This window comes from Haplochromis burtoni, unplaced genomic scaffold (assembly GCF_018398535.1).
Source record: "Haplochromis burtoni strain Fernald_Lab_line unplaced genomic scaffold, NCSU_Asbu1 Contig_383, whole genome shotgun sequence".
Lineage (NCBI taxonomy): Eukaryota > Metazoa > Chordata > Actinopteri > Cichliformes > Cichlidae > Haplochromis > Haplochromis burtoni.
The window spans coordinates 78,880-90,548 of NW_024582744.1; the positions used below are offsets into that span (position 1 = coordinate 78,880).

The 11,669-nt window shown below is 38.2% G+C and overlaps 1 protein-coding gene across 1 annotated transcript; it reads left to right on the top strand.

The window, feature by feature from the left end:
• The first annotated feature begins 2,720 nt into the window (after nucleotides 1-2,720).
• bmp15 (bone morphogenetic protein 15) lies at nucleotides 2,721-6,406 on the top strand. The gene is made up of 2 exons (XM_005951029.3): nucleotides 2,721-3,277; nucleotides 4,436-6,406. Exons 1-2 carry the CDS (start codon nucleotides 2,926-2,928, stop codon nucleotides 5,437-5,439), a joined length of 1,356 nt encoding a protein of 451 aa, XP_005951091.1. The 5' UTR covers nucleotides 2,721-2,925; the 3' UTR covers nucleotides 5,440-6,406.
• The last annotated feature ends 5,263 nt before the right edge of the window (nucleotides 6,407-11,669 follow it).

Genomic DNA, 11,669 nt, shown 5'->3' on the forward strand with positions numbered 1-11,669 from the left:
ACCAGCAACAGCATAGTGCAGTCATATCTCAAGTCTAATAACAGAAGACAGAAAAAGATCAGTAAAGAAACAACTTCCCCAAACCAAAGCACAAATAAAACAATAAGGAAAACAGGCTGATCTAAAGTAGGATTAAAGTTCAGCCTGACTAATATAAATGTCACTGACAGTTGCTAATATATTGGAAAACCAAAATACTTACTGATGTCTTTCTGTCCAACAACAGGAGTGCTGGTCCCGAGCCTCAAAGACAGTAAGAAGCAAGCAGAGGGAGAAAAAACAGAAACTGATTTGATCCTTAATGGCTGTGCAATCATTGCAACATAGAGTTTGCTTATGTTGTTAAATAAAGGCTAGATTTGCCATTAATAGATGTCACAGATGTTCAAAAGCTGCCACAAAGCATGAAAAAATGGACGTCTCCGAAAACATCGGAGCATTTTTGCAAATATGTGATGTCTTGATAAATCGAGCAGATACTTGAACTTTACACAGCTGCATTCTCACCTGAAAATATCTTAAAAGCTTATTTTGTGACCCAGAAAAAGTAATGCGTTTTTTTAGCCGCGCTCCTACGCCATTGCCGCGCTTACAAGTATGCACGGCTCTGACAACCGCCACAAATGCGATCCTCCTTTTCCCCAGATTACCCTTTCTGGGTGAGAATGTAGCTGTGTAATGCTCAAATATCTACTTAATTTATCAAAATATCACATATTTACAAAAGTGCTTCCACGTTTTTGGAGACCTCTGTTATCCACCAGCGCGATAGCTGACCAGGAGGTCAAGGCTTGATAAGAGTCCGCGAGCACAGCTAACTCCTGGCTTATTGTTTTCAATCCCCTGCGGTCTTTTGCTACTCAGGTTAAACATGATATATATAATTAGTTAGTTAGTTAGTTAGTTATGGCTATGGATTGAAAATACCCCCCACACCCCACCCCTAACGGCTGCACCTCCCGAAGAATTTTGTCCGGGTTCTTATCTCGCTTTTTTATTTCAAACAATCAACAGAAAATTTCACCGACATAGTTTTATGTAAGGTTTTTAAGGCTGTGGTGTTAATTTTTAAATAACATGAGCCCAGTGGCAGCAGCAAGCTAGGCTAACACTAACTAGCTAGCAAGATTATAAACCTGGTGCTAAACTAAACTTATGTTGTTTTGAGAAATCTGTGTGTATATCTAAGTCAATATGAGATGTCCGTGATCTTCAAGCCCTCATGATTCTAGCCTGAAAATCACTGCATGGGCACGGGAGCACTTCCAGAAAACAAAAAGGGAAATTCTTTAGGAAAACATGGATGTCACATCCTCCAGATAAGAGGAGAAGAACCATCCAGTTTGGTATCAGCACTCAATGCAAAAGCCTCCATCTCTAATAATATGTGGATGCATTAGTGCCTACGGAATTGGAGCTTCCTTGAGAAAACCCAGGAGTGTTGAGCAGCTGAATATGTGGTAAACATGACCCCGTCCTAAGTTTTTGAAATATGTTTCTGCCATCAAATTTAAAAATTACCCTTTTTTTCTTTAAAAAAAATACATTTTCCCAGTTTAAACATTTGATATTTCTTCTGTGTTCTATTGTAAATAAAATATGGCTTCATGAACTTTTACAATGGGCACTGTAATTGTACATCTGGAAAAGAACTAAAAAAATATTCTTGGATTACCTGTTGAAAAAATATAGACACACACAAAAAAAAAAATTAATGACTTGACATGTGTCATTTTAAAATACATGGAAAAGAAAACCACATACACAAATGACTGCTGGGTAGAGCAGTAATACGGATATCAAATATAGCCATGTGTATTACAACAGATCATAAACAGTCTAATGGTTTTACTGGTTTGCTTTTGATTACATTATAAAATGAAAACATCGAAATTCACGTAATAGTTATTTGCTTTTTTCACCCACTAAGGAGGATTTTTTATTTTCATGCACCTTCTAGACACTTTGTTCAATCTTGCTAAGTGCGTCATTTCACACTACTTTTGTACTTCTAATTCTTTTTATGTCCTATCCACAATAAAAACAAAAACAAACTTTCTGTCGCATCTTGGCCTAAAAGATTCAAAGGCTGAAGGAACTAGATCCTAGTTGGCAACTAGTGACACAGGCCTGCAGCCTCAATGCTTTTGAAATAAATACAGTCAAACTTATTTCTGTGAATTAAAAATGAAAACGGGAGGCTGCAAGTGAAGCGGTGAAATTGTTGTAGTAACTGTACAAAAATACTCTTGAACAATATCGTTACGACACTTTACATCATAATAATCTACAACAAGCATGTCTACTTAAATATTTTGTATTTTAATGATTGTGCTGGGTTTACCTATTTAAATTCCTTTTAACGCATAACGTCTGTTTTTGCATTTGCGATTTATGTAAGAAAATCATATTTAGATTTGTCTTAAATCATTTGCTGCTCATTTGAAAAGCAATTAAAACACCTAATTTTGTTTTTGCTTGTTTATTTAATTGCTTCCCAACACACCGGTCAGCCCTGACAGTGGCATCGATGCCAACGATCAAACATGATCAATATAAAGTTAATACTGCCGGGGTGCTGAAGTGGATAGAGAGATATGTGGGTGTAGCTGTGGGTCCCAAATCAAATTCTGATTGGAGCCCTTTAACACATCTGACTCTGAGTCTGAATATTTTTAAATTGTGCTATAAAAATCATAAAAGGATCTCGTCACATCATTTTTACGCACACTCACGTGGCTTCCTTTCATGCACGTCCGAAGGTTTAATTGGGGTCACCGCCAATTTCAGGAAGTTGTTTGTAAGGTCTAAAATGGCGAGCGAGCAGGTGAGCCTGTAAATGACGCCTTTAGGCCGCGCGGACGATGTTTGCCAACTCTAGCCTCGTTGGTGGAGCTCGCTAGCGCCAGAGGTTTTATATCCAACATGAGGGCGACCTGTGCCAAACGCGGCTTAGGCTTCCTTCGTGTCTGCGCCCTGTCCTGCTTCGTCTTCCTGCTCTGTTCCACTTGCGGTGGGCAGAACATGGCCTCTCACCAGCCCACGCTGAGGCGCAGTCGTCGGAGTCACCAAAGCGCGAAGGACAGAGGAGCGCACCACCACAGGCCGCTGACCGACGAGCAGAAAGCGGACCAGAACCTGCAGTTCATGCTCAGTTTGTACCACAGCGCAGCCGAACCGGACGGCAGGCCCAAACAGCACCGGAAGTTCGGCTCCAACACGGTGCGCCTGCTGAGGCCCACGGCGTCATCGGTGCACTACCTGCCCGCGTCTGGAGGTGAAGAACAGCTGACTAATCTTGTTAAAAGTATCGAACTAATGGCTGGAGGGGTTTTTATGTGGCCGCAGATTTACAGAATCCGAGGATTAGTTTCATACAGTGACTAAATTTAAAGAAAAGAAATCGTGCCAAATAAACTGCCCTTTAGTTAATTAGATTTTTACCTCTGTCTCCGGTCAATCGGAGCTCAGATGATGTGTAATACTCATGTGCTTATTTTAACACCAGCCTCCCCATGATATTCGTTTAAGTTTAGTTCATGTTTCTGTGTGACTGAAAAAGGATTTTGATGTATTTTTCAGTATTGTGGTAACCACGTGCGACCTTCCAGCGACCTCACAGGAAGCGGTTAAAACACAGCAAAGCTACCTTTGGCAAACAGCTCTCACGTAGAACTAAAACTAGTCAGATAACTTACTGGATAACTGAAGAGTTTTGTTTGGGAAATATTAATAAAAATATACCATTAATACAAAACGGCCAAACGTCATACAAAGTGTAGCGTGTCCACAGATGCTGCAGGAAGTAAATAAGACTGCCCACTTTTCATGCAGTGCATCTGTTGTGAGTCCCGTGTGTCTGCGTAGGTTCTCACCTTTTACTCCAGCTTTCTCCCACAGTCTAAACACAGGTCAGGTTAACTGGTGAATCTAAATATGAGCAGTTGTCTGTGTGTTAGGTTAGGCTATGAAAGCTTGGTGATCAGTCCAGGGTGAACTGGACTACAGAAGAGTCTTAAATCTTCCTAGTGGTCAGCAGGGGCTGCAAAAAAGTAGTTTGACTGAACAGAATTGTCACTACACCCATGTTTTATATAAAGTAGAGTTAATTGGGTTCAATGATTAAGGGGTGGGGGTGGGGGGGCTCACACAAACATTTGTCTGACAGACATTTTTACTATAAAGATATTTAAGTGATATTTAAGGTGTTTCAGCAGCTGGAACATCTTCAGGATGCAGTTAAGTACATTTTGTAAAAATCTCTTTAAGAACTTGTGAACCTGAAACTCAACCTTAAACGCTACATTATTTTGTACTGCACAACAGCTTTTACATATATTAATGTTGGCTCTGCTTTGCTCAAAGGACTTGAAGCAGTCAGTGAGGGATCGATATGATTGATGCTGATTTATTGACTTTGTCTCCTCCTCTTCAGACCACTGCTACACCTTCACGGTGCAGTACAACCTCGACACTCTCCCCTCAGAGCGACTGGTGAGAGCTTCTTTTGTTCACCTTCGCTCTTCTCCGCCCTCTTCTTCCTCCACAAACTTGAGCAGCGAACAGGCCGTCCAGCCGCCCCGCTGCAGGGCTCAGATCACCGCGCTGGGTGCAGAGAGTCTGGTCACCTTGGAGCCTCACGAGCGGTGGACGGAGACGGACATCACTGCACACATCAGCAGCCACGTCCTGCGTGGGAAGGATCGAGGCCGGGGGAGGCACTTGACCCTCACTGCCCAGTACTGGTGCACAGAACCTGAGCTAGCTGAAGAGAGCAACGGCCTCCTGCGGTGGTGGAGGATTCTGTCTCGAGGGAGGACACGCTGGATCGGTGAACCTCACCTCGAAGTTCCCTCTCTTCTTCTGTACCTGGAGGAGGAGAGGGAGGTGAAGGACTGGATGGGAGAACTGCTTGGCACGGAAGGGGAAGGCATCATGAGGCAAATTGGGCAGTGGCATTTTTCGCTTCACCGCCGCCGTCGCTCCAAAGATTCTTCAGAGCCTCAGGATCCTTCACTTGACGCACTAAAGAATGCCCCCACTTCCTCTTCATCTTTCTCCACCCCCACCTCATCCTTGATCGTCTCTGATATCCCCAGCTACAAACACAAAACCAACACACCCAAAAACCGATGCAAGCTCCACTCTTTCCGCCTGTCTTTTGATGAACTCGGCTGGGGCCACTACTTTATCGCCCCGCCCGTCTACAACCCTCGGTTCTGCCAGGGCGACTGCCCGAGGGTGCTCCACTATGGCTACCATTCCCCCAACCATGCCATAATCCAGACGCTCATCAATGACCTGGGCGTCGGGGACGTCCCTCCTCCGTCCTGCGTGCCCTACAAGTACATGCCCATGAGCGTGCTGGTCGTGCAAAAGAAGAAGGTGGAGTACAAGGAGCTGGACGACATGGTGGCAGAGTCCTGCACGTGTCGCTAAAGACTTGGAGGAGCACGTCTAAGTGATTTAAATATGCTTTGCACTGTGGGGGAGGAAAAAGAGACTTAAATAGAATTTCTGATGGGACACTGTTTTGAGCTTAAGCTTGGCAGCTAACCACAACGAGCTTTATGCTGGAGGGAGGAAGCTGCTGTTGTGGTTTCCGTGTGGTTTCATGGTCCCTGTTGAAGCAAGGTGGATGCTGAATGTGAATGCGGGATCTGCAGAGAGAAGAAAGCCCTTACTTTCCAGCGTGCAATGACTGTACTGTAAACCCTCTGTGGCCAAAAGCACTTTGTAGATGAATATACTGCTGATGAAATTATGGATCACTGAAAAGCAGGTTAGGTCACCCTGAATGATTATTATCCCAAACGTCCCAAAAATATAACAAATGTACAAATACATAAACTAACTTTGGGTAAACACCAGTCTACGTATAAGATTTAAACAGAATAAATGTAAAATCTCAGTATTCAACCTTAATCTACAGGACTTTTTCTTCCTGTGTGTGTCTGTCTGTGTGTTGTTCTTTGTGTAAATCTGTTTCACGGCATTAAAAAAAAAAAAAAAAATCTGGATAATGTGACGGCACTATGCCGGGCTGCATTCTTCAGCAGGAAATTAGATGCTTGTTTAAAAAAAAAAAAAAAAAAGGTAAATAAAAAACAATTTTAATGGACAAAGGGGTTGACCTTGTTGGATGTAACTGTAGAGGTGTTGTGACGTTACGTTCTTGATGTTGAGTGTGAAAGAAAAAGTGTTGTAATGGAAAAGTGTCATTTTATATAAGTGAAAATGAATAATAAAGTAAAATGCATATTTTGTGTAGTGTTATTCATTGCTAGTTTTGGTGTTTTTAAAAGCAAGTTGTTAAGGAACAACTTTGAAGAATTTGGGGTTTTTTTTTGTTTTTTAAAGTTCAAAAGCCCCAAAATACCTACAGACCTGCAAAGACAACTGGACTTGATCATTTTGTGCTAGCAGATGATTAGGTTATTTCAGCATTCGAAGCTTAAAAAAAAAAAAAAAAAAACCTAACAGAAATAAAAACCTAGTGTTGTTCTTTCCAAAAGCTCTGAAAACAGACCTTTTGGCGCCGAACACTAACTGTTAGTATTAATGTTTCCTTACAAAACTGCTTAAAACCTTAAACTGCGGCTGCTACTTTTTAAAAATGTGCTTTTATCTGCTGATGTTGACATTTTAATTTAAATTTGAATGATGTTCCTAAACTGTTGAAGTGCATTAACCCACTGAGTCCAACAGATGGAGCTGTTATCCTTTTTTTTTTTTTCTCCCAAATGCATGAAGTTTACAGGAATGGGCAGAAATTCTGACATGATTCTTTATGTTTGTATTGCCCACAGTAAAGTTAACAAATGTTTGTCTATAAATATGCACACAGCACATAAGCAGGGGTGTAAGCAGGTTTAATTCTATTGGCTTTGCGTGCAGTGATCTTTGGGGCGTCCAGGTTAAGTTTTCCTTGACTTCACTCCGAGGGAATTCCTCTGAGGAAGGTTTTGAAATTTGCATGAAGCCAAGCAGGTCAACCAATCACAGCATGCCCTGTACTACACATACAGATCACCTCATGACAGAGTTGAGGACATTGGAGGTCTATTTTCTTCATTGTTGGCATTTAGTGCTCATTGTCACATTTATATTCAACTTATTTTTCTTTGTTACTTGTAATGTCTGTGACTGAACTACAAAGACTACAATTGAATTAATAAACTCTATTAATGCCAACAAAAATTGTGAAACCAAAATTCAGACCTTATGATAGTTGTCCAAATAACACCCAAAAGTTCACTTTATATATATTTCCACATCAGAATCAGAATCAGAAACTTTATTGTCATTGTCACGAGAACAACGAAATGAAGAATGGTCCCCGATCATTGCATCATCCCTAGCAATATCAAAATATAAATAAAACAATAAAATTCAATAAATAAAATAGATAGAATACTTAAAATACTAATAAGATGTAACAGTAAAACATTCACATACATTCCCACACACATGCTTCAGGCCATGCATAGATTAACACAAGAGTGGCGTGATGGACATTTTTTTGTAGTATTCAGATGTGTTATTGCAGTTGGATAACAGCTGTGTTTGAGTCTATTAGTCCTTGCTCTGATTGCCCTGTACCGTCTGCCTACCATCAACTGGTCAACGACCAATGAATAAAAATAAACCCAGGATAATGATGCTCGGTTTTAAATATTTTATTATGTTTTAATTTGCACCATTTGTTCATTTAGTGTGATGAGAAAAAAAATCCTTATGATGTAAAGTTAAATAATGAACCTTTTTTTCTACATCTTTATTAAAGTTGAAGGCCTTTTGGGAGTACCAGATAACACAATAAAACTGCTATAAAGTCGAAGTCTTGGTACCTGATATAAATCTTTTTTTGATTTTTAATGCCTTGGATCTGGTAATACAGGACCTCGTTTCAAGTCCTCTTCCCAGAAATGAGTTCAGCCTCATCAGCCCCTGTATATTGAAAATTGTTATATATAATTGTTTCATATTTCTTTTGTCAAGCAGAACAACTGGGAATTAGAGGAGAAAGATGTCAATAAAGGCCTCCTTCATTGGCTGTGATCCGTGTTTTTGCTATTAAATTAAAAGGAGCCTTCTTTGGTAATAAGTAAATCTTTTAGCAGTCTTATAGCTTTCAAAGTATTAACAGTAAAAAGTTTCAATTTAGTTTTGACTGAAGTCACTGGAGCTTTGGCAGTAAAATAAATCTATCCCCTCTTAAATTCACTGTTTCCCCTTTTGAGTTTTCTGTTTACAGATATGGAGTTTATAAGGTGACTCTTGAGCTTTTTAGAGGCAAATTCATCCACACCGGCCACGAGAGAGGATGAGGTGGCAGGTAGTGTTAAGATTAAAACTTTATTTTTAAATATAGGTTTATGGACTACAAGCTTTTATAACTGTAGAATGAAATCATATTCAAATGTAAGAATATTATTATTTTCATCATTATTACTATGACTATTACATGTATCTAATAAGATTTTCATGACATATTTCCATACAAAAGTCATGTATAATCTAATCTAATCTAATCTAATCTAATCTAATCTAATCTAATATAATATAATATAATATAATATAATATAATATAATATATGTATAAATCTAATCCTAAACAGGCCATCGGTGAGGTGATGGATTTTAAGAAGGAGCAATAATTTTATTTTAAACATCCTGTTAAGTGTACACAAACATTTCTGTTCGTCCGTGTCTGTAAGTGGGTCACAGAAAAGCTGTCATCACTGTTTACCGACACTCACACACCCACCTCAACGTGGATATCTATGTAGGTTGAGTGACGCACACACCACACACACAAATCTGGTACAATGTGACCCCTTTTAGAAAAAAACTCTCATTTTATTGTATTTTATGTTCTCATGCCTGTTATTGTGTTTCTTATAATCTTTCTTGGAAGATAATACATAAAATAAACTTTCCTAAACTGTGCAGCAGTTTGACTTTACAGTCTCCAAACACGCACATGCATTTAGATCAAGTAGATTTAGCTCTTCCTGCAGTCCTTTAGGCTCACGAGCGCTGCACCTTTACCCCGTGTATTACACACTCTCATGCAGAGGGTGTTTCTTTTTGAACAGCTGAAATTTTTACTTCTTTCAGAATCAGAATACTTTATTAATCCCTAAGGAGGTTCAGTATCACTTTATTAACTCATTCACTGCCATTGACGTCTATAGCCGTTAATGGCAGTGAATGAGTCAATGGGTTTAACTCATTCACTGCCAATGGCTGGCAGTGAATGAGTTAATAATATCTTCATGGAGCTGTGCCACTGACTCTTTGTCACATTCAGAATTTTCCATCTTTTTAAACTTCGTGTCACATCCAGGAGTTTTAGATGAAAACAATGCATCTCTGAACCTTGTTATTATAACCGTGTTATTGTATGTAATGAGTATAATTGACAGTAAAATTATTCACTTCCTCACATCTAACTTGATAACTATGAATTCCTCTGTTTTCATAAATTTTTCATTAAACAAAATATTTGTAAACAGAGAAATCATTTAAGCATTTAAATAATTTAATTTACACCCTCATGAGTGTTTTAAAGCCCATAAATAAGAAAATAGAGATATAAAAAAATAATTTTTTATTTAAAAAAACAAAACAAGACAAAAGTCTGACTGGTGGGTTAAAACTCGTCATTTAAAAGGCAGAAGATTATTTAATCTGTAGCAGTAAGCAGTGATACTTCAATCACCAAATGTAATTACATTTAAATGTAATTTAATCAAAATTTTCAGGCAGTAGTAATGATCAGATTTCTTCATTGTTGCATTGTTGTAATTTAGACACGTGTACACACTGTCTTTGCATCACTAACAGTCAATCAAAATTCACTAATAAAATATAGAATAATTTACCTAATATATATTATTTATTTATTTGTGTGTATTTATTAAAAATACACACACACACATACAGACCCTGTGTGCGTGTGAAGAAAGATTAGTGCTGGTGGGACTGAATTTATGTGACACATTAGCAAACAAAAATGACAAATATTTAAGAAGATCTAAAAACAGTATATTAAAATGCAAGCAAATACAACAACAACAGTAATAATAATAATTCACTAATAAAATATAGATAATAATAATAATAATAATAATAATAATAATAATAATAATAATTATTATTATTATTATTATTATTATTATTATTATTATTATTATTATTATTATAAATTGCTCCCCTTTTCCTTTACTTGTCCAGTGTATGTCTAGATGCGCTCGCCTCTTGCAAATAATTTATTGACTTGTTTAGCTAATGACTCAGTATATGTAATGAATGGAGCCTTGTATTTTTATTATTATTATTATTTCTTTATTTATTGATGATAATGTCAGTCTTTACTGATTTCATTCTCATTTACTTACACAAACACACATGATCATGCATGTTTACCCACCAACCCACAGTACTGTTACTATGTATCTTGTACATAGTAACAGTACATATATTATACATTTTGAATCTCATTTGTGAATATAGTGTTATTTAATGCAAACCATCATGGTTACATAAAATAAAATACAAGGAGAATTGTAAAATGTAAGGCATGTGTAATTTATTTACACTCATGTCTATAGTTGTTATTTTGCCCGAGGACCTGCAGCGTTGGCCTGTTACGGAAATATTTTATGACTCACTGACGGGAAATATTCAGTTTTACAAGGCCTCCCTGTGAACTACTTTGGGGGATTTCGTGTGTGTGTGCAGTTTTGTCCTTCTCATCTTAACCTCCTCTGACAGATGTTGCACACTTTTGAAACACACGCACGAAGACATCCACCGTGATTCCCATAAACACTGCGCGCACACATATGGAGAACAAATAAACCTGTAAAGCTCTAAAAGGCTTTGAGGTAAAGTTGATGAGTTATTGTGTGTGTGTTTGTGAGTGCAGTAGGGGATGAAGTGTGTCAGCAAGGTAGTCATATTGTGTGTTTACTGTGTGTCATGTGTTCTTACATTGTACATAAAATTGGTGACACACCGCACGCTCACAGCAACAACATGAGAGAACGGTCTGTACTTGTTAGCTTTCACCTCCTATCAGACTTCTATAGGGCAGAGAACCAAATTACAGCTAATCATAACAGACTTGCTTATCAAGGTGCACTAATTGTAAACTTTAGAGGCAAATCAAAGGGGGGAGGGGGAGTTACAGTTATTTTGAAGGGTTCAATTAGCTACAAAGTCTAAAAACCTGGCTGTAAATATCTTTATTTTATTGCTGAAGCTGGAAATTTTAACAGAACTGACTTGCTCAGAGAAGATCTGACACGTAAGCTTCGGCTTCACTTTTAAGTTCTCCGCTTGGTTAAGGTCAAAGATGTGAAGTGGACAGAAAGTGTCTGAGAGAACAGCTATGAACAAATAAAGATTCTTCTTTTTAGTTACAACTATACTCGTTGTAGTTTCTGACTTCACTGACTAATTTTTTGGCTTAAACTAAATGCTCTTCAGTCTTTCTTTTAAGTTAGGGCTTGTTGCTCTTGAACTAAAGCATTGATGTTATTTGTTTGTTATGAAATTAAATGTCAGGGCGTCACTGCAGTCAGCAGGATTTGTCATTTTGATGTTTTAAATGCTAGTGCCAAATGTCACAAATATCCCTCAATAACTTAAAACGTGTT

Bases quoted from the DNA above. Each gene is read 5' to 3' on its own strand.
- bmp15 (XM_005951029.3), top strand. From the start codon at position 2,926: ATGAGGGCGACCTGTGCCAAACGCGGCTTAGGCTTCCTTCGTGTCTGC. The intron at 3,278-4,435 runs GTGAAGAACAGC...CCTCCTCTTCAG, and splicing joins CTACCTGCCCGCGTCTGGAG to ACCACTGCTACACCTTCACG.